Source organism: Mandrillus leucophaeus, unplaced genomic scaffold, assembly GCF_000951045.1.
Source record: "Mandrillus leucophaeus isolate KB7577 unplaced genomic scaffold, Mleu.le_1.0 Scaffold420, whole genome shotgun sequence".
In the NCBI taxonomy this organism is placed as follows: domain Eukaryota; kingdom Metazoa; phylum Chordata; class Mammalia; order Primates; family Cercopithecidae; genus Mandrillus; species Mandrillus leucophaeus.
This window is the reverse complement of record NW_012104477.1, coordinates 1,076,286-1,103,763: the sequence shown is the minus strand read 5'-3', so window position 1 is coordinate 1,103,763 and position 27,478 is coordinate 1,076,286. Positions and strand designations below refer to the sequence as shown.

At 49.9% G+C, this 27,478-nt stretch overlaps 1 protein-coding gene across 1 annotated transcript in view; it reads left to right on the top strand.

Annotated features, from left to right (window-relative positions):
- OTOG (otogelin) overlaps positions 1 to 27,478 on the top strand; it is a 117,976-nt gene that overhangs the window by 14,245 nt on the left and 76,253 nt on the right. Inside the window, exons 6-22 of the mRNA XM_011992963.1 lie at positions 1,812 to 1,930; positions 3,154 to 3,359; positions 4,216 to 4,346; positions 4,567 to 4,673; positions 5,081 to 5,190; positions 5,564 to 5,692; positions 6,734 to 6,842; positions 7,123 to 7,169; positions 7,689 to 7,834; positions 14,914 to 15,046; positions 15,949 to 16,126; positions 17,842 to 17,966; positions 18,875 to 19,087; positions 20,520 to 20,712; positions 22,333 to 22,407; positions 22,640 to 22,683; positions 24,132 to 24,285. Of these exons, the coding sequence (XP_011848353.1) occupies positions 1,812 to 1,930; positions 3,154 to 3,359; positions 4,216 to 4,346; positions 4,567 to 4,673; positions 5,081 to 5,190; positions 5,564 to 5,692; positions 6,734 to 6,842; positions 7,123 to 7,169; positions 7,689 to 7,834; positions 14,914 to 15,046; positions 15,949 to 16,126; positions 17,842 to 17,966; positions 18,875 to 19,087; positions 20,520 to 20,712; positions 22,333 to 22,407; positions 22,640 to 22,683; positions 24,132 to 24,285 (2,219 nt within the window). The remainder of the gene's footprint in view (positions 1 to 1,811; positions 1,931 to 3,153; positions 3,360 to 4,215; positions 4,347 to 4,566; positions 4,674 to 5,080; positions 5,191 to 5,563; positions 5,693 to 6,733; positions 6,843 to 7,122; positions 7,170 to 7,688; positions 7,835 to 14,913; positions 15,047 to 15,948; positions 16,127 to 17,841; positions 17,967 to 18,874; positions 19,088 to 20,519; positions 20,713 to 22,332; positions 22,408 to 22,639; positions 22,684 to 24,131; positions 24,286 to 27,478) is intronic.

The window sequence follows — 27,478 nt, the reverse complement described above, 5'->3', positions numbered from 1 at the left end:
GATTACAGGCGTGAGCCACCGTGCCTGGCAAAAGTGACATTTAAGTGGAATCTAAGGAATGAATTGGAGTTAGCCAAGTGAAGAGTAGGAGAGTGTGGGCAGACTTGAGAACATTCTGGGGAAAAACATCATTGGGTGCTAAGAAAGAAGAGTGCCTCAGAAAAATGAGGGAGGTCCTGGATGACTCAGTTTAGAGTCACCTCCTCTAAGAAGCCCTCCTGGATCTCCTGACCTTCCAAGCCGGCTGAAGAGCTCCTCACTGGGTAACTCAAAGTTCCACATTATGACCCTGTCATTGTATTTCTCTTACAAAGGTCTGGTTTTGTGTTGGTTTTCTCTACCAGCTTTGAGCTTTCTAGGCCAGGGGCCATGTCTTTCTGTGCCTGGATTGGTGCTCAGTAAAGGTTTGTGAAGTAAGGGAACACATGTGTGAAAGCCACTGTCAGGCAGGCCTGATTTTCATGCCTAGTCCGTGTGCTAAACCGGGAGCCACCTTCAGCCACAGCTCAATACCCCTCCACCTGGAGGAAAGTCTCTTTGGAGAACCAGCTCTGTTGGAGGGCACCTTGGTCAGTACTGAGTTAGGGTCAAGGGGTTGGGGGTATGGGGAGACCCCAGTGTTCAGTGTCTCCCCTCTGCTAGCCATTTGTGAGCCTTCTGTCTCAGGCATGGACCTATGAGCCTGCCCTAGGGACCATGCCCTGGATGGGTGGGGAACTGCCACCAATTTTCCTTTCTCTGCCTCGGCCTATCACATAGCAGGGATTTTCATGATCCATCATGTGACAATTACTTAGACTAATGGATTGCCATACATTCATGGGTTACAAAATCAACTTAACGAATCACAACCATCATTAAAAAAATGAGGCAAATAAAATAGAAAATATTGTAAGAATGCATTATGCATGATAGGGATTAGTATTATTTTGTAAAACTTTTAGTTATATGTGTATTTCTTATTGTGGGTCGTGGTCACAAAAGCTTGAAAACCCTTTAGTTAGACCATGGGGTAGCTTTCGCAGTTCCCACTTGTAGTTGAAGTGGCTCCAGCCTGCTTAATCACATTGAACAGTAATCTGGTGGAAGATGCGTTCCTGGGAAGGGTTTCCACACTTGGCAGGGATAAGCCCTGGGAAACTCTTCCCTCTACCCCACCCTGTCTTTTAGGTCTATGGCCTTTGGAGTCTGGGTTCTGTCTGAACGGGGGCAGAGGAGATGTGTGTGTGTGTGTGTGTGTGTGCATATGTGTGTGTGTGACAGCAGCTCAGGAGTGAGATGTGTGCCTATAGGTGTAGGAGAAAGCTACAATCTGTACCTGCCAGGGGCATGGGGAAAGGGGAGTGTGTGTATAGTGTGCACACTGAGAGTGTCATGTGAGAAATTTATGGAGTGTGTATAGATGTGTGTGTTTGTGTTCTGTATGAGTGTGAGATGGTGGAGTACGTCTGTTGGGCTTCAATCTGATGGGATATCCTGGGTAGAATAAACAAAAAAGTTCAGAAATAGGCATAGAGAGATGGAATGATTGACTGGGAAGAGCCCTGGGATCTGAGCCATCCAGATCTGGGCTAGAATCCTGGCTCTGCGATTTCCTAGTTCTCTGTGTGTGTGGCCCTAGTCACTTCACCTCTGTGTGAATCCATTGCCTCCCCTCTGTGATATATAGGGACTGAGCAAAATCACAGAGGAAAGGTGGTTGATATGCAGGGGACAGGCCATCAGCATTAATGGAAACTCAACAAGGTGTGAATCTCAGGGTCAGGCCGGTAGCAGAAGCCTGGAAACCAGCCTCTGAACTCCCTACTCAGGTGCACAATGACCCGCAGTGCGGCTCTTCCCCCTACACCTGCTCCAAGGCTGTCAGCCTCTTCTTTGCGGGTGAGCAGGAGATCCATCTGGCCAAAGAAGTCACCCATGGAGGCGCAAGGTAACTCTAACACCTTCCACATCGAGTTGTCCTATCTCTGACACTGGTGGTGGTGGTGGATGGGTGAGCATCCGCTCTTCTCAAGCCCAAAGGAAATTGCTTTCTGGGGACAAACAGCAATTTCCACCATCAGGGCGGAAGCATACGGGCAGGTCACTGGGTTTCTTGCCAGTGGGGTCTGCAGAATGATTTTTTTTCCCTGGAACTCTCAGATCTTGCAGATTTCCAGACAGCAGGCTTTCAGGAAAATAGAGTTTTCCAGCGAGTTGAGAGTTTGTCATGATAAGCACGCTTACTTTTCCCTCCCCAAATCTTCCCAAATGGATCATGTAATTTCTACCTTCTATCAGCAGATTCTGAGCACACTTTTACCCATTTCTGATGACACAGGGTCATTGTGAATGTCAGTTATCTTGCTGGGCCATCAGGGATGACTGGGGGACCACCAGAGGAGTGGGAACCCCTTGCTCCGACACTAAATTGCCACAACTGTGGTCCTTTGTGAAATCTTTCTTGCATCTCTTCCTCACTGTTCTTTCCTTTCCTTGATGTCCACTGTCACTTCTTGTTGCTGTCATGGGGTCTTCCTGTAATGATACTTCTCCCTGTCCTCATCTCCTGCTTCAGATCTGGAAACTGGATAACCAACCAATTGTTCTGGGGCTGAGTGTAAAATTGATGGCCTATAGGTTTATCCTGTGAACGAAGAGTTGGTAAATGGGTCTTGTGGCTAGTTAGACACTACTTTTGTTTCCCTTTCCTGATATTTTGCTGAGTTGAAGGTTGCCAAATTCCAGATTGGCTAGCGGTCCCTGTACCAGAAAAACTGGGAAAGTGGTCAAGCCTGCTGGAGCCCACCATCTTTTCTTGCACTCCTAGTTTTCCTCCTCTCTTGGCTTCTGTTTCCACTTGGTTCCTGCTCCCCACCAAAAAAATAAAGCAGATGTTTGCTTATATTCTGTCCTGTCTGGGAGAAAGGAACTTGGAGTCACTCACTCTAAGATTTATTCCTGCCTGGGAAATTGCCATTTTAAAAAACGTCTAAAGACAAAGGAATCCATGTCTACTGGTATACTTCCAGGCACCTGGAAATTCTGGGAATTCATGGGGAGGGGAAGTGGGAGCATTGGATCAAGGGTTAGGGACTGGGTGTTCCTTCGGTGAAGAGACTGGGTTAGTGGAGGTGTTGTGGATACCCTGAAGCTCTGGGATGTGCCCTGCAGGGTCCAACTGCCTCATGTAATGGGGAGCGTGCGTCTGCAGCGGCTTGCTGGCTACGTCATCGTGCAGCATCAGTCAGCCTTCACGCTGGCCTGGGACGGTGCCTCAGCTGTCTACATCAAGATGAGTCCAGAGTTCCTGGGCTGGACCCATGGACTGTGTGGGAACAACAATGCTGACCCCCAGGATGATCTGGTGACCAGCTATGGTGAGGCGCAGACAGGTGGCCTCTGAGAGGTGTTGGTGGGGATTGGGGGACAGGTCAGGCTGGGAGGAGTTGGAGGGGACTTGGAACAGAGTCCTGGGGTCATGGTCATGGTATTAAAGACCCCGTGGAAGCCCAAGGGCCCCTTCCTAACAAACGTGTGTCCTTGGGCATGTTCTTAAACTACTGTCAACCTCAGGTTCCTCATCTGCAAAAATAGTCATAATAAGAATTCCCACTAGGGTTGTGTAGGTATCTAATGGACACTTTGCAGGTGGGATTGACCCTGCAATGTGGGGGATGGGGTGGGTAGGCAGGGAGCAGAGGGCTAGAGACAGCCAGGGAGAGAATTGGCCCAGCTAAAGACACCTATGGAGGAGTGGTAGGAAGTGAGTGAAGCGTTCAGGGCCAAATCATGGTGGCTCTGGCCAGAAGGGTCGTGACCCCTTTTGAACACCTACACCATACTAAACACTTTACATGCATCATCTCAAGTAGTCCTTGCATCAATCTCACTGGGGGATTATGTTCCCTATGGCAAATATGAGGCTCAGAGACACACAGGAACTTGTTCAGGCTAACACACCAGTTCTCTTTCCAGTGCGTGGTGCTGCATCCCCTGTTTGGAGCCATAGGGAGCTACTACAGGTTCCTGAGCATTCTTGGCTATTACTACCAAATAGCTTTTTCAGGAGAATGGCTCAGTTGGGAAAGCCTGATTGGGATGGGAGCTCAGGAGACCGGATTCTTCAAAACTCCTTACCCATCCCTTGGGATCTGCTTTCCCTTAGAGCCTTCTGTCCCTCCTGTACACCCAACCCCATCGCTGCCCCACCATGATGTCAGTTCCCTCCTCCAGGGAAGCTGACTGACGACGTGGTTGAGTTTGTGCACAGCTGGCAGGAGCAGGCCCCTAACCAGCCTCCAGGGCCCACAACCTCCTCCCTGCCTCGCCCACCGTGCCTGCAGCAGAACCCAGGAACCATGCAGGTCTGGAGCTTGGGGAAAGACTCCGCCACCCTAGAGCCTGACGTGCTCTCCAATTCTTCAAAAGCCACTGGCTGTGGGACCTGACTGGCTGGTGCCCTTGGCCCTATCCCTCTCTTCGCTGCCCTCCTCTCCCTTTTTCTCCAGTTCGAGTTGGGGTTCTCTGTGGGGCTGTGTGTGGCTTTGCCAGCCCCCAGCCCTGGCTCCTGGTCCCTTGCTCTAGGGCGTGTATGAGCAGTGTGAGGCTCTACTGCGGCCCCCGTTTGATGCCTGCCATGCCTATGTCAGCCCTTTGCCCTTCACAGCCAGTTGTACCAGTGATCTCTGCCAGTGAGTAGGGGTGGTGTGGGCTATGGGGAACCCTCTTGTATTGGGGTGAGTGCTCAGCACATGGGCCACCAAGCTGGGTGATCCCAGACACTGCCAGATCTGCTTCCCAAGGCTCTGAAATTCTTATCTGCCTAAGTGGGACAGAGTCACCCCATTCAACTGAAGCCTGGAAATGGGGCCAGACCCCATTAGGATCACACAACAAGTTAGTGGCAATGCTGGGACTAGAATCCAGGACTTGTGGCTCAAGTCTAGGCATCTGTTCACCTAGATGCCTTCCTGGGCAGCCTTTCCCAGTTGGGTGGAGAGGAGAGGTGCCCTGAAGCCCTGGCAGTCTCTATGGGATGGTGGCGGGCTGGTGGCACTTTGGGTTTTGTTCCAGTGAGACCCTTGGTTTCTCTGCACAGATCAATGGGCGATGAAGCCACCTGGTGCCGGGCACTTGCAGAGTATGCCCGGGCGTGTGCCCAGGCAGGGCGACCCCTGCAGGGGTGGAGGACCCAGCTCCGGCAATGCAGTAGGTGCAGCCCAGTAGTGGGGCAGGGAGGGCTTCAGGCTGTGGGTGGCATTCTCAGGCCTCAGCTCAGTGTCTTGTCCTGCTCAGAATCACAGTTGTCAGAACTCTCAGCCCCAAGGTTTTATTACCATGTGACAGATGAAAAAACTGAGGCTCAGAGTGGGAGGGACTAGCCTGGGTGATTCTCAGAGCCTCCCCTTGTAATTCCTTCTCCTTGTCAACTTCCTGGGCACCCAGTGCTCCCTCTGGGACTAGGGAGTCATGAAAATCAAAGCCCTGCCTCCCATCCCCACCACACAGCCTTGGGTAGGAGCTGGGTCCTGGCAGAGCTGGGGCCAGTAACTGACAAACCATGGACTCCCTCCTTCCCAAGCTGTGCACTGCAAGGAGAAGGCCTTTACCTACAATGAGTGCATCGCCTGCTGCCCTGCCTCCTGCCAGCCCCGGGCATCCTGCGTGGACAGTGAGATCGCCTGTGTGGATGGCTGCTATTGCCCCAATGGTATGCTAGGGGCAGACGTAGGTGCCTGGCACCATCTTTCTGGCCTGGCACAGATGGGCATCAAACAGGAGTTCAGAAGATGCCTGTTTGTGGAAGGAAGGAAGGAAAGGAGGGAGGGAGGAAGGGAGGAAGGAAGAAAGGGAAGAAGGAAGGAAGGAAGGAAGGAAGGAAGGAAGGAAGGAAGGAAGGAAGGAAGGGAGAGAGGGAGGGAGGGAGGAAGGAAGGAAGAAAAAGAAGGAAGGAAGGAAAGGAAAGAGAAGGGAAGGGAAGGGGGTAGCAAACAACAAATGAATAAATGATTCAAGGGAAGTGAGGGTGGGGACAGAACTGCAGCCTCTTGAGAGATTCGTCAAGACATTTGATTTCATAGGGATATTTAAATTAATCAGAACTGCGCTTCTTAAGGTGTGTATGAGAACAGGTCATTGGTTTATATATACATATACATTGGTATAAGCATTGGTCTATGTATGGGGACTGTATCTGTTTTTCAGTATATAAATTTGCAGCACATCTACAGTGTGCAACTCACTTGGCTAGGAGGATGGTTGAGATAAAAAATATAAAGATAAAAGCATTGACTTTGGGAACCAGAATCTGGTTTCAGAGATATGACACTCATATGACCAGTCTAGGGTATGATGTGGTGAAGGCCAGCTCAGGGGTTCAGACAAGAAGAATTACAGGAATTCAGAATGGGGAGAGGTTGTCAGGGAAGTCATTCCTGGAGGAGGTGGTGCCTGGTACCTAAGCTGTTTTCGATGTGGTGACAGGCTTTTGAGAGGTGGTAAAGAGAAGCTCGTGTGCAGGTTGGGAATGGGGTTGTGGGCAGTTCTCTGAGCAAAGGTCTAGAGGTGGGATTCTTTCATCAGGTGCTCACTTCTGGCCTGAGCCAAGGATTTATGGAGGAGAAAGTTTGGAAGTGGGTTTGGAGATGAAAGAAGTTAGACAAGGGGATCTTTATCGCAGGCCCTGGGGAGCCACAAATGGTTTGTGAACAGGGGCAGAGGTGAGTTAATTGGCCCTTTGCTGTCACTCTAGGGCTCATCTTCGAGGATGGGGGCTGCGTGGCACCAGCTGAGTGTCCCTGTGAGTTTCATGGGACTCTGTACCCACCTGGCTCTGTGGTGAAGGAAGACTGCAATGCTTGGTCTGTGTCTGCTGCTGGGAAGTGGGATGTGGGGCATGGCCACTGACGCTTTCCACGAGGGCTGCCCATCTGGGGTCTAGGAGTGCTAATGGCTGGCGTCAGGGCACTCACTCAGTACCTTTGAGTCCCAGGGGAATCTCGTGAGATCCAATCCATGGGGGAAATCTCTACCACCCATTTTAGAGATGGGAAGACTGAGGGCTCTGGGCCCTGCAGTTTCCCAGCATCTAGCCCAGGCCTCGAGGGGTGACCTTTTGCCTCCACGGTCTCTGTGTTTTAGCACATGCACTGCAGGCAAGTGGGAGTGCAGCACAGCTGTCTGCCCAGGTATGTCTGACCCCCACCTTGTACTAGACTGCCTTCCACCAGTCTGGTTTTGGGCAAGGAATCTCTGGGGGCCAGGCTTGCTGTGGGTGGGGGTGTCACTCAGTTCCATTGGCTAAGCCCAGGCCCCTGTTTCCTCAGAATCACTTTGCCTAATTAAGGTCTGGCTCCAGCCCCTGCCAGGAAGGGTTTTCCAGAAGGAGAAGGCTTTTCCATGGGTTCCGTATATCTAAGGACCTTCCTGAGCTAGGAGGACTTGGACTAAGGCTGGTCCTCAAGGCCAGGCCCTGGTCTCCCCTCTGAGGGAGATCCCCAGGGCAGGGCTGTACCTGTCTTCAGAGAGTTCTCTGGGAACAGGCCTGCGTCTCCCACTGCCCAGGGCTCTCAGAGGCCAGGCCCCATTCCTTACACTGCTCTTATTCTGGAGGGCGGGGTGCTGTGTCCTCCTCATGCTTGGAGCTTGCAGGGCAGAGTTCCCCTGGGGCAGCTCCCGTGGGTCAATGGTCTTTCTTTACCTCTCAGCTGAGTGCTCAGTGACTGGTGACATTCACTTCACAACCTTTGACGGCCGCCGGTACACGTTCCCCGCCACGTGTCAGTACATCCTGGCCAAGAGCCGCTCTTCGGGCACCTTCACCGTGACATTGCAGAACGCCCCATGTGGCCTGGTAAGATCTGGGGTTCCCCAGGCCCGATCCACCCAGCTACTCCTGCCTACTGCCCCCGAGAGAGACTGGGACTTAGGACAGGGCTCAGGTCTTCCCACGGCCCATACCTTCTGCCTCTTCTCTCTGGGAAGAAGACTGGGTTCCAGCCCAAGCACCTCTGCTGACTGAGTCACTTCCCTTTCCCAGGCCTCAGTGGGTTTTTGGCTTTTGTTTTAGGATTTTACTACCTAAATATATATATTATATTCATGTGTATATATATGTACATATGAAAGTGTAACACTGGCACTACTTTTAAATCAATTAATTTATGAAACAAATCTCTTGTAGAATACCTGCTGGCATTGAAACAGTAAGTGGAGCTTGCAGTGAGCCGAGATCACACCACTGCACTCCAACCTGGGCAACAGAGTGAGACTCCGTCTCAAACAACAACAACAACAACAACAAAACACACACACACACACACACACACAGAAATGTAATGGTTATCTACAAAAAGTTAGTTTTGATGGTTGGCTTCCTTCCATACTTTACGTGTCTTCACACACAAAGAAAATTAATTTTCAAACATTTTACATTCCACAATTTTTTAAAAAGTACACCATTTTGCACTGCTATGGTCTTTATAAAGGACTTGACTTAAAATTTCAAATAAAAAAGAATGAAGTTTCTAGGATAACTCTGTGTCTTTAAAGAGCACCCTTATACCGAACAATTTGAACTGGCATGCAGGCAACTTCTTTTGTTGTTGCACACTTGTATTAGGAAAATTACACCCATTTTACAAAAAAAAAATCCCAAAATATTTACTGAAATAAGCTCAAAACAATGTTAGAAAGACCAGTGTGAATGGCACACAAAAATCTCTTCCTTATAAATTATTAACTGGAATTTCTGATCATGGAGTGGACCTCAGTGTTTTTTTAAAAAAAAATCTCTAAAATTGGTTTAATTCAACTTTTATCTTCTCTGCTTCGTTGGATTGCATCTTCAACATTTGTCCCTCTCTTCCTTCCTTCCTTGCTTCTTTCCTTCCATCCTTTTGTCCTTCCTTCTGCAAACATTGAATACCTATTTGCGCCAGAAGCTGAGCTGGGTCTTGGAGACTGGGATGAATTAGACATGGCTCCACCTCCCTGGGACCTATAGTTTGGTGAGCAAGGCAGGCAAGTGAACTGTTGTAACTGGGCTATAGCCAGCTGTGAGAACATGGAGGGCACAGGGTGGATCTCCACGGGGGAACTCCTTGTTGTTGTTGTTTTACTTGGGCACTGGGTGACAGAGGTGTGAAGTGGATCCAGAAGGGCTTCCTGGAGGACATGACTCATGAGCTGTGTCAGTCACCTGTGAACATAACTGAGAAAATGGCCAACGTGCAAGTCTGGGGTAGATGGGGGTTTGTTTGTCTCTCAGCAGAGACTCCGTTGTCCCTGGGCTGATCAGGCTCAGCCAACCCTGGAAGCCCCAGTCTGGGCTGTGCCCAAGCTCCTCCCTGTGCATCACAGCAGGAGCTCACACCCACAGCCAGGGCAGCTGCCCCACAGTCCTGCCTCCCTGCTGGCCTTGCTCCAGCCCCTAGCACTGAGGACCCTGAATGTGAGCAGGCATCAGCTGAAGGTGTCACTCCATGGCCCTGGGGACACAGACTGAACTGGATGAGGCAGAGGACTGGGCTTTCTTCTCCTTTTGGCCTGAGTGTCCCCCTCCCTTCTTTCTGCTAGAGAATGGCCCGGCCCTGGCTTGGCTGCTCTCTGAGTCAGGAGGCTGCTCTTCCTCAAAAGTGGGGTCATTCCCATCACATCCTGAGGGTGGCATAAGACAAGACAGGACACACAGGCACAGCCCAGCGGCTCCTTCCCACTCACAGAATCCTGGGGGCTATTGGGCCTCAGGGTCCCTTACTCAGTATCCCCTTCTTTTTTTTTTGAAGACAGGATCTCACTCTGTTACTCAGGCTGGAATGCAGTGGCGCAATCTCAGCTCACTGCAGCCTCAACCTCCTAGACTCAGTGTCCCTTCCCACCTCAGCCTCCCAAGTAGTTGGTACCACAGGCACATACCACCACGCCTGGCTAGTTTTTGTTTTTTTTTTTTTGGTAGAGTTGGAGCTTCATCATGTGGCCCAGACTCGTCTCGAACTCCTGGGCTCATGGGATTCACTTGCTTCAGCCTCCCAGTGTTGGGGTTATAGATGTGAGCCACCACGCCTGGCCATCAGCCCTTCTCTCTACCAGGTCTCTGATAGGTGGTGGGCCAGCCTTGGCCTGAGGTCTCTGATAGGTGGTGGGCCAGCCTTGGCCTGAGGCAACCCTCTTCTTTGTGGGACAGTGCCTCTTGATAGCAGGTTCTTTTTACCTTGGGCCAGCTCTCCTCCTTGTGACTTCACCCATGTGATGGGCCCATGGAGGGCCAGCCCTGTGCCAGCTCTGTGCTGGGCATGGTGAGGTTACGCAGAGTAATCAGACCCTGATCCTATCTCCAGGCTCTTGTGGTCTGTAGGGAGTCTTTAGACAGCTTCCATATAAGCTACAACACGATCAGTGCCGTCACAGGGGAGCTTTATGGAAGGAACAGTCCTGCAGGTCAGAAAAAAGGATCAGAAAAAACCTCACGATAGAAGTGGCATTTGGTCTGAGGGACCTAAAAAGTGAGCCTAAAAATATTCATAGAAATCAGTATGCCTGGGTAAGGAGAGGGAGGGCACTCCAAGGGTTGATTAGATTATATGAGAAAAACAACGAGGTTGGAATATTCCAGGATCCATTAAAGCAGATGCAGAAGGACTTGGCAACTGACTGACTGTGTCTGGTGAAGTGGGGAGTGTGTGGGAGAGAAGTTAAAGATGAAGCTATGACTGCAGTCTTGGGTGACCAGCATGGAGTGGCGCAGGGACATTCAGAGAGGATGATAATGACAATGATAAAGTATTTACACAGTGCCTTGAACTTTGACTAATTACTTTGCAAACAACATGTAATTTAAGTCTTAACATACCCCATGTTGTAGTTATCATTCTCCCCATCTTAAATATAATGAGACAGGTTGACAGAGGCTTGGGGCATTTCCGAGAATCCACAGCCAGCAGGAGGCAGAGCTGAGCCTGACCTAGGGTTGGAAGTTATCACAGCGTCTTAACACATCCACCCCAGAATCTATGCAGTGTTTGCAGTCCTCAAAGGGTTTTTTAAAGTAGACTTTATGTTTTAAAACATCTTTAGCTTTACAGAAATATTGCCAAGATAGTACCTAGAGTTCCTGTCTATCCTACAACCAGTTTCCCTTGACATCCTACATTAGTAGGGTACATTTGTTAAAAATAATGAAACGATGTTAATAGATTACTATTAGCCAAACTGCATACCTTATTTAGATTTCTATAGTTTTTTACCTAATGTCGTTTTTCTGATCCAGGGTACCAGGTTACATATAGTCATCATGTCTCCTTAGGCCCTTCATAGATGTTACAGTTCCTCAGATTTCCCTTGCTTATGATCATCTTGAAAGCTTGAAGAATGCTGGTCAGGTGTTTTGGAGAATGGCCCTCTATTGGAATTTGTCTGATTTTTTTTTCTCATGGTTAGACTGGGGTTATGGTTTTTTGGGAGGAAGATCACAGAGGTAAAGTGCCATGTTCATCACATCTTATCCATGGTATGTACGATCAACACGGTTTATCACTGTTGATTATGACCTTGATCATCTGGTGTAGGTAGTATGTTTCAGGTTTCTCCACTGTAAACTTATTCCTTTTTCCCCCTTTCCATACTGTTCTCTTTGGAAGGAAGTCACTATGGGCAGCCCACACTTACAGAGTGGGAAGTTATTCTCCCCCTCCTTGAAGGCAGAGAATCTACATACATTGTTTAGAACTTTTCTGCCAGGGAGATTTGTCTCTTTTCTCCCATTTACTTATTTATATCAGCATAGACTTATGGCTATTTATTTTATACTTTGAGTTATAATCCACTACACCTTTATGTTCTTACTTGAATTGTTCCAGCTTTGGGCACTGGGAGATCATTCAGTTGACTCCTGTGTCCCTTTGACATACCTTCATCATTGTGTGTGTATATGCTGGTGGTGGTGGAGCTTGAGTGTGTGTGTGTGCATTCACATCTTTACTTTCTGGGCCTATTAGATGCACCAGGCCTATCATGTATAGTTCCCGTCCCAGTCCTAGTATCATCCATTTCTCCAAAAATATTACTAGGCTCTCCTGGTTCCTTTTGTTGGACAATGGTATTAGAATCAAGATCTGGGTATGAGATGTGCTCATTGCTACTGGGGTATGACTTCTTTTAAGCCTTCTTAGCTGACAGAGAAAGGAAATATCCTCATTATCTGTGGGGGACTGGTTCTAGCACCCCACTCCCCACAGATACCAAAATCCACAGATGCTCAAATCCCTTATGTAACATGGTATATAGTATTTGCATATAACCTATGCTAATCCTCCTGTATACTTTAAATCATCTCTAGATTACTTATAATACCTAATACAATGTAAATGCTAATATAAATAGTTGTTATGCTATATTTTTCGGGAATAATGGTAAGAAAAGTCTGTACATGTTCAGTACAGACGTGAACATCCATATTTTTTTCCAAATATTTTCAATCCGTGGTTGGTTGAATCCATGGATGCAGAACCCCTGGATATGGACAGCTGACTGTATATGCATAACCATGTTCATCTTTGTATATACCCATAACTATAAATATTTCTCTATATAACCATCTGTCTCTATGTGTGCTAAACATGACTTCATACTGATCATCCAATTCTAATCCATTCCACATGGATCATTCTAGCTTCCTCCTCTTGCTTATCTGTAAATACTCACACTAACAGTAAGAAACCTGGCCTTCACCATACACCATCCATTTACCTAATTGTTCAATTCCAGTATACATGTATATTCCTATTATTAATGTATATCTCTATAGGAAATAACTGTATCAACTAAAGTACAGTTTTCGTGCACAGTTTCTTTTGCCTTTAGTCTTATAAATTCCACTTATTTACAAAGTTACTTATGTCAACACCTTTCCTTCCACTCTTTTCACTGAGTTTTGTTTCATACATTTGTAATGCAGTTAGATTATTTTGTTGTCGTCTACATTTCATGCTGGGATCCCCTCCTACATGGTTGTGAGAATTTGCCTACAGCAAGTTTCACTCTTAGTAAAGTTCTGTGGGCTTTTGCAGGTAAATGCAACCTCCAAAATATTTTATGCACATTTAAAAATCTGTACCCAACTGGGTAGGATTGGGTACAACCAAGTGTTGTTGTATCTCTATTTTGCAGAGGAGAGAACTGAGATCTGGAGAATTTAAGTGACTTCTTTAAGGTCTCATAGCTTTCCGTTACATTAGGATTTGAACCTGAAACTTTTGACTAAAGGGTGTGGGCTTTATTCCCACACAGGTGACATGTCCAGAGGGGACTAGAGGATGAGTGGGTTGAACAAAGAAGATGATGTTTTAGACACAATGATTTTGAACTGTTTCAGGGATTTCCTGTCCTCCTGGGCAGGAACTCAGAAGGATGCTTGTGACTTGTTGCACAACGTCTTTCTTTAAAGTTTCAAGCCCTCATCGTTCTGTCACTTCACTGTGTCACTCTCCTGGTTCACTTTCTCTGGTTGGCTGTTGGACTTAAGATAAAGTCTAAAAATATTTCAAGGCTCTGCCTAAGCTAGCCTTTACCTACCTTGAATCTTTTTAAAAATTATTTTTATTTTTTGTTTTTGTAGAGACAGGGTCTCTCTATGTTGAGCACGCTGGTCTTGAACTCCTGGGCTCGAGCCATCCTCCCGCCTCAGCCTCCCAAAGGGCTGGAGTTATAGGGGTGAACCACTGTGCCCAGCCTTTAACCTTATCTTAAACCACTTTTCCTGATGGGTTCTGGTCCCTTTGGTCTTCTTTATGCCCTTGAATGCATTAAACGACTTCCCATAACAGAGCTTTTGTATAAGTTGTTCCTTTTGCCTGGATGTCTCCTTCCTCCTCTTCTCTCTTTGCCCAGCTAGCTTTCATGCATCCTTCAGATTTCAACTCAAATGTCACCGTTTTATGAGCCTTGGTATTCTAATCTGCAAAATGGAGATGTTAGTAATACTTTCTTAATCAGATTGTTATGAGAGTTCGGCGAGCGAATATATGTAAACAGATTTGAACAGCACCTGCACATACTAATTCCATATGAAAGTTAATTGTTGGTTGTCATACCCTAATAATATTGTGGTATTATTATGGCTTTTATTATTATGATAATTTTATGTTATTATCATTCCCTAGGAAGGCCTTTCCTACCTCTGCAGACTAAGTCTGGTTCAGTCATATGCTTTTCTAACACTCTACACCTGCTTATAGCACTGATCACAATTATAATTGAATAATCAACTTTGTAATTACTTATTTAATGTCTGTGTGCCACACAGTATCTAATTTCCATGAGGACAGAAACTTAGTCTTATCACTGAATCCATAAAGTCTGATAAGTATGACTTGCACATATTTGGTGCTCAGTTAAGTGTTTAAATGAATGATTGTGTGGATGTTTTCCTGTGGAGGGAGGTATAAAAGGGGCCCAATGTGTGGCCATTTTAGAGATAGAGAACCTGAGGCCAGAGAATATTACCTCATTTCCTGCCTGCCTGTCAGTGGAATGCAGGATGTGACACATGAAATGAATTATAAAAATACCCATAAAGCGATGAAATTAAAGTTCTGGGTTGTGATGAGATGGGGGAGGCCAGTGTTTCTCAGGCTGGACTCTGGGCCATGTGGGTTCCATCTCTGCTCTGTGTCTTCAGATAACCTGAGAGTTGACTATCATTTTTATTAGTGTTATCACATTCTGCCACTAACCTTCTCCAACCTGAGCCTCTGCCTGCTCATTCCCAGACGAGGACATTTGGTTGGATGATCCCTGATATCCCTGGGGCTCTGTCTGTCATTCTGAGGAAACTGTCTCTCAAGCTGGGCTGGGGTCTCTGTCCCTAGAGGGCTCTGTTGTATCCAGCAGGATGGTCAGACCAATACTGCCCCATTGACCTTTCTATCTCTCCAGAACCAAGATGGAGCCTGTGTCCAGTCAGTGTCAGTGATTCTGCACCAGGACCCTCGGAGGCAGGTGACCCTGACCCAGGCAGGGGATATCCTTCTGTTTGACCAGTACAAGATCATCCCGCCATACACAGATGGTACAGTTTGGGGTAGACAACAGACCTAGTTGGGAACTGAGGGTTTCTTTCCAGGCTCCGCTGGCTAAAAGGACTGCTACACTGGCAAAAACTCATATTCTAGTACTGGGTAGATCAGGATAGGGGACACTTTGGTTGCAAAAATGTGGACTCCAAAAATGTGTCTTTCTCCCACCTCAACAGGACAGTGGGCTTCCTAGTAGTATGATGGCTTCTCCTAACATGAGCATATGCGTGGGTGTTTCCCATCCTGACTCTCATAATTTGTTTATTAACTACTTGTTATACTGTCTGATTCCACAAGGAATTTATGTGTAGCTCATAAGAAACGCATGTAACAAAAATGGCAAAACGATTAAGAAATAAAAACCTAGCACCAGAAAGAAAGAAAACAACAGGGGCTCAAGGTTGGGAGGAGTGGGGATGCACTGGGTGTCAACAGGCTGCAGAAATAAATATAAACCATAAAGGGTATAAAATGTTCTACAATAAAATCTAAAATTTAAATTTGTTACACTTGAATCTAAAATTGTATCATAAGCTTCCATAATAAAACTGTGTTGTAGCCACTGTGAAGAGAATGGGTAGTTACAGAATCCTCCTTCTGCTAGAGGAGGAAACGTGTACCAGTTCCTTCGTGGGAGCAAAGCTTTAATTGGCACTTGATGCTAAAAAAAATTTCTCAGCCCAGGCTGCCATGGGAAGTTATCTCTGGGTCCTGATTTCATCACTGAACAGGGTTTCCTCAAGCCTCCCCAAACTAGCTTCATGGCAGGCATGGCTTCAGTGGGGGCGAAGACTGGGCCAGGTGTGGGAGTCTGAGCGCGCCAGGCAGGTGGTGGTGGTGGGCGGGGTGTGTACTGGCTGCCCTCCCACTCTCCCCTTTCGGATTCTGTGCCCAGACGCCTTTGAGATCCGTAGGCTGTCCTCCGTGTTCCTGCGGGTGAGGACGAATGTGGGCGTGCGGGTCCTCTACGACCGTGAAGGACTCCGACTGTACCTGCAGGTGGACCAGCGATGGGTGGAGGACACCGTGGGCCTCTGCGGCACCTTCAATGGCAACACGCAGGACGACTTCCTGTACGTAGCCCTGCCATGGAACCGGAAGAAGAGGGGAAATGGGCCCCTTAGGGTTGGGTATCTAGAGGCACTGCTTAAATGTCTCTCCCATGGGCCTTCACTGTGCCCAGCATGTACCATTAGTTATTTATTTCTCTACATTTACATTTAAGTATGTTTCTTTAAAGCAGCGGTTTACAGTCCTCTATGTGTGGAATCACCTCAGGAGCTTGTTAAAACACTGATTCCTGAGTCCTGCTCGTCAAGATTTAGGGTGGACTCAGGAATCCTATTTTTGATAAGCACCCCTAAGATTCCAGTATGGGAGGTCTATGGGCCATACCTTGAGAAATGCTGTTTTAGACTGAGGTCTTAAAACTGAGTACCTCAGATGGACTTTGATTTGGCTCATGGTTTTGTTTGTTTTAATTGAAGTTGACACCACCTTTAGATGAGCGTAAGCCCCTAGTGAGCCAAGGACACTAACATTCCCACTTTCTAACCCACCAGGCAAGTATAACACATATACCTTTCCTACCTGGTACTTGAAGGCTCTTGAGTTTGCACCCCGTGAGCCTCCCAATATTCAGGGAAAGGCTGTTTACTGTGAGCTGACATATTTGGGCACAGACATAGGTTAGGAACTTGGAAAGTTTCCTCGAAAGGAGAACAAAGGGTTGATTTTAAAGGCTGGAGTTTCTAGCCAGTCCTTCGAGTTACATGTATTAGGGGATGCAGAAGAAACAGGGGAGGCATTCTTTAGCCAAAAAAGAGAATTCAGATTTGCTGTGAAGAACAAGAACAAAATAAAACTCAGAGCTTTTCAATGCATATACATTTAAAACTGTGGCATTCTTACTGTGCTTTGCCTGGTAGGGCTGATGTTAGGGTAGCTGGCCAAATAGCAGGAGGAGACCTTGGTTTAGTGTGTATGCTGTTTGCCACTTTCCTAAATGTGACTTCTGGGTAAGAATATTGCCCTACCTAATATGGGTGCACTCATTGCCCTGGAACAATATATGGGCATGGTGGGTGCCAGATAGAACCTGAGCCCCATAGAGACCATGACCTCCCTCCACTCAACACCTACATCTGGGTTTGGTGACTCTTGGAGACTTGTGATGTCTAGGAAACATGCTCCTCCCCCTTCCTCCCTTCACTGTCCCTTGTATGATAATTTCCTACTGAGAGAGCCCAAGGGCGAGCCAAGGAGTTTTCAGGAACTGCCCATGGAGAAGGGGGGAGGAAAAAAGTCTTACCCCCATGGGGTTTGATACTCTTCATGATGTCCCTGTTTCTTTTTCTGACCTGAAGAGCTGGGGGTGGGGAATGAAGCCATATTCATTCCCTGCCCCAAGTGTATGGTCCTAGCCCAATTTGAGCCCTTTTGGGGCCTGTTAAATGTTGTGTGTGTGTGTGTGTGTGTGTGTGCCGTGTGCATGTGCATGTGTACATCCATAACTCTATGTGTTTGAATGTGGCTGTGTGTGGATCACCTTGGCTATATGCATGTCTGGCATATATTTGTGCTCTGTGTGTGTGTGTTGAGAGTGTGTGCATATACATGTTATGTATTTGGATGAATACATGTGCTCCTCTGTGGGTGTGTATATGGATGTGTAGATTATGACTATGTGTGTGTATATGAGCAAGTAGGTGCTGACCTGGATCTATGCTATTTGTGCCCCTCAGTCCACATGGGCAAGTGTGTGAATATGGCTATGTCATGGCTGCAGGTCTCCAGTGGGTGTACCTGAGAGCACCCCACAACTTTTTGGCAATTCCTGGAAAACGCTTTCTGCTTGCTCCCCGCTGATCCCTGGCTCCCCACTGGACCCCTGCGATGTGCACCTGCAAGCCGGTGAGTTGGTGGAGGAAGAGGAAAGGCATGAGTGAGTGGGCTGGGGAGGACTGCTTTAAGAGAGATGAAAAGGGAACTCCAGACAGGAGGGTGCTGGCCAAATTTGTAGGAGTGATAAGAAAAGGAGGAGCAGCAAGGAGGGGAAAGGAGAGACAGTGAGGGCCAGGCAGGCAGGAAGCCTCATATTCTTCCACTATCAGATAAACACACACACCTTTATACTGGCTTCTCCATCTCAGGGCAAAAGCGGAAGTCGGCCCGTGGCCCCACCAGGCCCCACCCTTTTTGCCCATGCCCCCCCATCTCTCCTTTCTCACCTCCTACTCCCACTGCCCTCTGCCATGCCCAGCTGCCCTGGCCTCCTTCTTGTTCTTTCTACACAGTCAGGACTGCTCTTCTCTCTGGGCCTGTGCACTTGCAGTTGCCTCTCCTGGAATGTTCTTTCTGTAGACACACACATGCCTCAGTTCCTCACTTCTTTCAGATTTGTGCTCAAACCTCACCCCCTCACTGAGGCCTTCCTGACTGCCTGAATTCAAATTGCAGTTGCTCCTCCTGCCTCGCCTCACACTCCCCATGCTGCTTCTTAGCTTTCTCTCCCTCCTTAGCTTCTTCATCTTTGAAGTTTCTGTATGAATTTTTTAGTGACTGTCTCCTTTGACGAGAATGTAAGCTCCAGGAATTTTTGTCAAGCCGCATATTCACACTCAGGTGTACTAAACCACACCCATACTTTCCCAGCCAGCTGTACACTGAAGTAGCTGCCTGCATCCATACTGCACGTGCACACACACACACACACACACACACACACACTCCCCTGAGCCCTGGGGAGAGAGAGAGGCTAAATCTTGGGACACCAGGTAGACCGACCCCTGACCGCCTGGCTCCTATTCCTCCTGCCCCAGCCTCCTACTCAGTGCAGGCCTGCAGCGTGCTCACAGGAGAGCTGTTTGCGCCCTGCTCTGCGTTCCTGAGCCCAGTGCCCTACTTTGAGCAGTGCCGCAGGGACGCCTGCCGCTGCGGGCAGCCCTGCCTGTGTGCCACGCTGGCCCACTACGCCCACCTGTGCCGGCGCCACGGGCTCCCCGTTGACTTCCGCGCCCGCCTGCCAGCCTGTGGTGAGTACCCCACCCATGTGAGACTGGCCTGGAGGAGCCAGAGCTCCAGACTTGAGTGTCCCCTGCCCCCGAAACTCTCCACTGGGGTGCCCTCCAGTCTCCTCCAGCCTGACGGCACCCAGAGCCTGCTTCTCCTCCTGCACCCTCTGTCTCTGCCAATGGCCCCCATCCCCTCCGTCACTGAGGCATAACACCTGTGACCTGTGACTCAAGACTGCGTCTGTCACCCCTACTTCCAGTCCATCTCAAGTCCTGTCAGTCCTGCTAATCCCAAATTCACCCACTTGTCACCACCTCCACCACTCTGGTCAGAGCCACCTTGCACTGCACCTTTTGAAAGACCACTGGCTGTTGCCCTGGGGTTTGAGTACACACACGACTTCAGTGTAATGAGCCAGCCCCTACCTGTCCCTACCCTGACTCTGGGCTATGCTCCTTCCCATGTCTTCATCACCTCTGTGCCCCCAGCTCTAGCACAAAGCCTGACTCTCAGTAAGCTTTTAGCAAATGTTTGTTGAATAAATGAAAAAGGCACTGTACTGGGAGTCAGGAGGCCTGAGTTCTGTTCTAGCCCTGCAGGTGACTTGCGGTGTGTCCCCGGGCAGAGCCCTGATTTTCTCTGAACCAAAGTTTCCCCAGAAGGGATTGGACAGGCCCACTGGTTCTTAACCCTGGCTGCATATTAGAGTTACCATGGGAACTTTCAAAAGATTCACACATTTGGGCCACATGGAGTATCAATGAAGACAACATATCTGGCAGTGGGGCCCAGGCACCAGCATCTTCAGAAGCTCCCCAGGTGGCTTTGATGTGCAGCCTGGGTTGAGAACAGCTGAACTTGATGGTCTCAGCGGATCTACTGGATCCCACAGAGTGTAGGAGACTCTGGGAGGAGCGGGACGGTGGCCACACAAGGAGAGGGCAGTCCTGAGTCTTGGGACAAAGGGAGCAAAACAGACTGCTAGAGGGAGCACGGTTGACTTCCACAACCTGTGTGTGACACAGCCAGGGGAGTGAGGGGGTGGGAGCGTGTGTGTGTGTGTCCACACACCTGGGCTCGTGCGTGTGTCTATGCGTGAGTTACGGGGGTGGGTGCAGGGCCTTAGCGGGTGGTAATCTCCACCCCTTCCCCAATATCACTACCTCAGAGGAATGCCTTTTGGAGGAAAGGACCTGCCAGTGGTCTTCCAGGCTGAACTTTGTAGAAGGGCCCACCCGCTGCTTTGCCATTCCAGCGTATTGGTAGGCAGTGGGACTCTGGAGTCAGATCTGGGTTCAGAGCCCGCCTCTGACCTTGACCTGCTGTGTGACCTCAGACAAATGTCTTAACTTCTCTGGATCTCCATTCTCCTCATCAGAATGACAGCCCCACTCCACACAACTGTGGGGATGAGGGAGACAAAGCATGTCTCCCCACCCCCCCCCACTGCAGCATTGTCCTGTGAGGCCACCAAGGAGTATAGCCCCTGCGTGGCCCTTTGTGGACAAACCTGCCAGGACCTGGCCAGCCCTGAGGCCTGTGGGGTTGATGGTGGCGATGACCTGAGCAGGGACGAGTGTGTGGAGGGCTGTGCTTGCCCACCGGACACCTATCTGGACACCCAGGCTGACCTCTGTGTCCCCCGGTGAGTGGGCCAGCTTGACCTCTGAGTTGGGTGGGCAGGTGAGGCTGGGGGACTCCAGGGCATCTGAGACTGGGGAACCTGGCTGGGCTTCTCATGTCCCTGCTTTCCCTCACGGTTGCAGGCCAGACCTTGGTGGGTAAGGTGGTTGGGCTGCCTTGGGGCCTGCCTCCCAGATCTCTCCTCAGCCTTGGCCTTTGGGCCATTCTGGCAGCTTCGTCACAAGACACAACAATCCCACAGAGCCCAGGGGCCCTCTCTCTCCTCATTCCCCTCTCCTTCCACAGAATCTATTTACTTTCCGGTATGTTCCAGACATTTCTAGGACTTGGGAATTCAGCAATGAACCAAGCAGAGTTCAGCCCTCATGGAGCTCACATTCTAGGGTTGCAAGACAGACACATAAATGAACAGACACTTAATGGACAGGTGGCAACAAGAGCTGTTGAGCCAAGTAAGGCAGAGTAAGAGCAGGGAGTCCCGTTCCTGGTGTGTTAATTGAGGTAGGCCTGGAAGCAAAGCCTTTCTGTTGAGGTAAGGTCTGAGCAGAGACCTGAGAGAGTGAGGAAGGGGGCTCCAGGAAGAGGGGGTGGCCCAAGACCCAGCTTGTTCTCAGTGTGGCTGGAGGGCAGAGCAGGAGGAGGATAGTGGGAGGCAGCAACCCCATATCATCCTGGGGTGACTGGCAAGGTCCTTGGTCCCCTCCAGGCCTCTGTTTCTCCATCTGTAAAATGATACATATTCAATTGGTGGTCTTCAAATGGTGGCAGGGCTGGAGAGAGGCCCCTTTAGGGTAAATAGGAATCACTCATAGGCCTTCCCAAACTACAGAATCCTCCCTTGAGATCCAGACGTGTCCCTGGCGGCTCTCACCCCTTGATGTTGAGTGTTGCCAACAAAGGGGGTCTGTGTGGCTTACGTAGGGAGAGGGAGGTGGTTGTTGAGCAGCACTGGAGCTGGGGAGTTCCGGCGTCCCGTCCGTGACTCACTGCCGTGCTCCAAGACCTGCACATGCCTGTAATCGGCAGGTTCTGTGGGAGCTGTGTGAGGAGGAAACAGCCTTTGCCCTTAGATGACCTGCATAAAAGAAGCAAGACAGCATAAGAATCCCTACCTCATAGAATCGCTGCAAAGAATCAATGAGATAATATATGCGGAGGGCCTGGCTGGGTGTCCCTGGCCAGAGGTCAATGTACTTAACAACCAGTACAGCACTGAGCAACTGGAATAGATGCTGGGCGTGAGTAACCAGGACACCTGCACCAGGAGGCAGCAGCAGCTGAATATCTGCCCCGTTCCTGACATGGCTTGGTCTCAGGAGCTGTGCTCCTGTTCTTACTGCCCCTCCCTTCCTCAGTCCAAATGAGGCTGACTGCAGGAGTGTCTGGAGACCAGTGACTGTCCTTGTCAAAGCTTGAATCTGGGACCCATCCGTGACCTCTATCCCTGGTGCCAGACTGGCTTTTCCGCTCGCTGGAGATGTGTCACATGTCACTATAGATACCATTACTTTTCCCTGTGTCCTTATGCCCCTGGTTGGCTGAAGGTGGGGTCCCTGTCCTTGGCAGTCCCTGCCCCAGCTCCTGAGCCTGCTCACCTTGCTTCGCTCCCATTTTTTTATAGGAACCAGTGCTCCTGCCACTTCCAGGGAGTGGACTATTCCCCCGGAGACAGTGACATCCCATCCCTGGGCCATTGGTGAGCTCCGTAGGTAGCAGTCTTCTTGTCCTCTCTTTAAAGGGAGGCTGCTGACTGAAGACAGTGCAGCTGAGTCTGTGAAGGGACACCCAGCCCTGCTCTGTGCAGGGAGGGGGAAGTGAGTGAGGATGTCTGTCTGAACTCTGCAGTGACCCGAGTGCAGTGACATGGGGTGTCTGGATCCTGCAGTGACTCAGTCAGCTAACCCCGGGGCCTCTCTCTCTCTCTGCAGCCACTGCAAAGATGGAGTCATGAGCTGTGATAGCAGAGCCCCAGGTAAGGGTGGCTGGAGGGGTGAGGCCCTTCTGGGGGCTCCACATGGTGAAAGAGAGTGGGGAGTGGAGCACTGATCAGGCTGTCGCGAGCCCACTCCAGGTTTCGCCCTACACTGGGACTTCTGTATTCCTTGCCCTCTTGGCAAAGACTCCAGTTTGGCGCGTGGCACCTGAAACCCTGTCCCAGCCTCAGCCCAACCCTAGTGGCTGTCCCTGCTGCTTGCAGAGGAGAGGCGGAGACTTTGTCTTCCTTCAGGGCAACCACCTGGGGCAACCACGTTGAGTATCTGGGCAGTTTCTTGACTTCCTTTGGGTCCCAATTTTCTCTCTCTGAGCTGTCATGTATCTACTGAGGTGGACTCTGCCCAGGACAGTGCTGGGTGTGGGGTCACAGAGGTGGGCAGGACAGCCTGGGCTTTTGAGACCCTCCTAGGCAACAGAGATAGGGATGGGGTGGAACAGTCGGGGGTCAACCTTTGAGAGGCTGGGAGGTGGGGTAGGGCCTGGGGGCTGGAGCATTCAGGGAGGGCTTCCTGGGATAGAGGAAGGGATCGGAGAATAATCATACAGTAGGTGGTTAGGAGCAGGGCCTCCGGAATCATCCAGGCTGGGTCCACATCTTCCCCAGCACTCACTCACTGTATAGCCCTGGGCAACCCACTTTACTTCTCTGGGCCTTCATTTCCTCTTTGGCATATAACCTGGATTCCTGCATCCTCCCCGTGTTTTGTGCATAATCCTGGAAGCGCTTTTCCTTTGGTCACTTCTGGCTTTGGATTTCTGGCTCTTTGGAACTTTTATCTCACCTCCTGTGCCTATGCCCTTCTCTCTGGTTCATCCCAGTCTGGGCATGGAACTCAGCTCCGTTTTATTAATTTTCATAAAAAAGATCACTCACACAGTATGAATGTGCAGGGCAGATCTTACTGACGGCTCAGGGAGAGAGGGTGCGTTCATGTCACAGAAATAGTGGTAAAAGGACTGTGACTGTCTTTGTCATTCAGAGTCCTCTGACCCCCCTGCCAGACTGGTCATCCTCTTTCTAGCCCCTCTCCTTGTCCCTCTGGGGCACTTCTCACTTTATGATGACTTTGGGGAGGAGGAGAAGTGGCTTCACTCCTTTATTTGGAAAAATGGGAGACGATACTACTTCCTAGAGTTGTTGCAGGATTCAATATAATGATGCAGGGGAAGCGCCTGGAGCAACCTGGTATGGGAGACGTGCAGCGATGGGTCCTGGTGACCGTGGTCCCATTGTGTGACAGACAGCAGAGATCCATCCCTCCCTCTGTGAGGCGTACCTGGGAAACCAAGCAATGTCCAGCAGCAGCCAGGGCGGGAGGAGGCTTCTGAGCCCATCTTTCCCTTCATCCTCCCGCTGCTGTCCCTGTAGCCCAGGAGCCCATACAGAGGCCCCAGGGCCTCCGCTCCCATCTTCTTCTCTTCCAGCTGCTGCCTGCCCAGCAGGCCAGGTCTTCGTGAACTGCAGCGACCTGCACACAGACCTGGAGCTGAGCAGGGAGAGGACGTGTGAGCAGCAGCTGCTGAACCTGAGCGTGTCAGCCCGTGGCCCCTGCCTCTCGGGCTGCGCCTGTCCCCATGGGTAGGTACCCATGGTGTCGTGGGCCCGCAACTCTGAAGGCTGGCAGAACCAAGGGTCACAGGGTGGAGTAGGGGCAGGGAAAACCTCACATGGCCTTGTAGGAAGGCACTGGCCCGGGCTGGCCAGCCACAGCCATAATGGCCAGAGAGGAGTCTGGGAAAGAAGAGGGGCTGGTGATCCAGCCTGGAGTGTGACCTGGAAGAGAGAGCCCTGGCCGCTCATCTGTGAAATGGAACCATCATCACGCCTGCCACCGTAACAGGCTGCTGTGAGGAATCAATGAGCTCATTCAGTGGAAGCACTGAGTGGGGTATCTGGCACGCTGGGTGCTGCAGTGGGTTGGAGACCACTGGAGAGGAAACCCAGGTTCAGCTCTCAACTTCCTCCTCTGCACAGTTGTGATCAGAGACCTCAGGAGGAGGGTGGTGCCCCTAAAATACTCAAAAAAGAAGACCCCACCCAGAGAAAACTGTCTCATTCCCAGGTCCCCAAAACCCTGCCATTAAAGCTGTGAGAGCTGCATGAGTCAGGCTCTGTGGGCACGCCTTGCGTGGGCTGTGTACACTGAGGTGGCCCAGGGCCTGCACCCAGCTCTGCCCGTTCTCATTCCCAGGTCTGGGCTGAGAAGACAGCTGGCACCTCATCCCGTGCCTCGGCAACACCAGACTGTGCCCTTCAGCCTAAGCAGAGATTAGTGGCCTGGGAGTTGTGGCCCAGGCCTGGCAGCCAAGGAAAATGAGATGGAAGTCAGGGCTTCTAGGGTAGGAAGGGAAGGGGACAGTCAGTTGGAGTTTTACTGCTTCTAAGACACTTTGATGTTACTCCTTCAGTCTCAGAGCATCCATGATAAAGAGGTAGGGAGGACCATGATTCCCATTTTGCAGATGAAGAAATTGAGGCCAGGGGAAGGGTTTAGGGAAGTGGTGCTCAAATAACCACGACTCAAACCCAAATCTCCTTACTCCAAGCCCAGTCGCTGGCCCAGAGCACATGAGGTCCAGGATCTGGTCCCCTACGCAGAGATCATAATGTGGGTTGTGAGCCTGCCCCTTTCAGGCAAGAGCACCTGAAAGAGAACCTGCAAGCGACCCTAGGCCTGACCACCTGCTGCCACTTGGGCCCCAGAGTGGCATGTGAGGAGTATCTTTGTCACTGAAGGCCCCTTGTGACACCATCCTGTGTGCACAGCCTGCCTCTCAGCCTGAGGTCAGGAAAAGCCAGGGTGTCTGCGGTCAGGAACCGAGGGTCACTCACTGCCAAGAGTGGTGGCAAGGCCACAGAGGCACAGTGGAAGCGGGGCTGGAATGGAGACTGGGAGACCAGGCTCTGGGCTCAGTTTGGCCGATGACCCATTGTGTGCTGTATCAAAGGCTCTCTAAGGAGCTTACACACATGCCTCAGGGGCTTGTCAAGGTGAAATTGGTACAGTCTCAATTTGTAAGGGAAGGGCAGGCATTTCCTACCATCCTGGAACATCCTCTTGCTGGGATAGGGCTCCCAAAGATGCCCAACCATCCTTAACAATCCCTACCCAGGACCCTTGGTAACCATGATCACCTCTGTGTATGAGAGTTCCGACTGTCCGGCCGCCATGCCCTTCTCCATAATGTATCTAAGAATCTCCAAAGAACGGTCTGTGGCTGTCTGTGCACCTCTATATTTCTTTGCATCTGGGGTCTGAGCCAAGGGCCCTGGGGCCACTAGGCAGTGAGGCACAATGAGCACAGACTCTGGAGTCAGGCTTGAACCCTGGCTCTACCACTTCCTGACTGAGTTAATTAATTACCCTGAATCTCAGTTCCTTCATTTGTAAAATGGCACAGAGTAAACACTATGTGAGCAGATAGCATTGTTTCTTCTCATCTGGATCCCATGCATTTGCAAATAACCTCCCTGAGGGGTTCCTGGAGTGAGAAGGTCCCCTACAAGGTAAAGAGAGGGTACTTTGCAAATTGAAGGCTCCTTGAGGACCGAGGCCAAAGCCTTGAGTCCTTGCATGCTCTTCCCCATTGTGGGCACACAGCAGGTGCTCAGAGATGCAGACAGGTCTGCAAGGAGGGAGTAATGGGTGGTGGGCAACAGGCCGCTGTGAGGAATCAATGAGCTCACTCAGTGGAAGCACTGATTGGGGTATCTGGCATGCTGGGCGCTGCAGTGGGTTGGAGACCACTGGAGAGGAAACCCAGGTTCACTTCCTGAGGGAAGACCCCTCAGGGAGTGTCTGGAGACAGGGCTTGGGGCTGAAGGAGGAAGGCAGTGAGCCAGCCCTTCACTGGTATCTGATGCAATTATGGGGGAGAGAGGGGCAAGAGACCAATATGTATTGTGTTTCTACTAGGTGATAGGCAGTGTGCCCAGGCCTGTAAGATTCTCATAATGACCTTCGGAGGAAGCTGTCATTATTCCTGTTTTAAGCTTAAAAAAAAAAAGAGGCTTAGAAAGGTTACAGGGGCTTCAGGTAAAACGTAGTGAATTAAGCACGTGCTTTTTTTCTTTCCTGCTTCCTCCCACAACCACAGTGAAATGATAATGGGGTTAAAAGGTATAAATCCCAAGGGACAAAGAGAGAAGAGTGGAGAGGTCAGTAGTTTTTGAAGAAGGAATGTGGGTGGATGTGTAGAAACTGGCCTTCCAGAGGGGAAGGCCAAGGAGAAACAAATTGTACATGCATTTTGCAAAATAGTTTGGCAGTTTCTTATATAAACATGAATCTACCAGAGCACCCAGCAGTTCACCCTGAAGTGTTCATCCAAGAGGAATAAATAGAAGGGAGCGTGGGGGGAGGGAGACAGGAGGTTGGGTTGCAAGTCTGTGCAAGGAGGAGTTCAGCCTCCAGATCCCCTACTGCTTCCACTGGGGTCACACCACTACCCCAGCCCCATCCAGCAGGAGAAAGGAGAGTATCAAGAGAAACCAAATCAGAGACTTTGGTCTTGGAGGCACCAGGAGGGGTGAGATGCATCGTGGAAACAGGGAGATTCAGTGAAAACAAGTGGAATCCCAGCAAATGGAGACTTTTGCCTCCCAGCCCAGAGATGAAAGAGATTTCTTCTCTTGAAAATTGGCTGGGCCAATAGAACGACACAACAGAAACTGACATTTTGGGGGTTTCTCAACAAAATGGTGGGTCCTCCTTAAATAAGGAGCCTCCAGTCAGCTTTTGGTGCCTCACTCTTTTTTTTTTTTTTTTTTT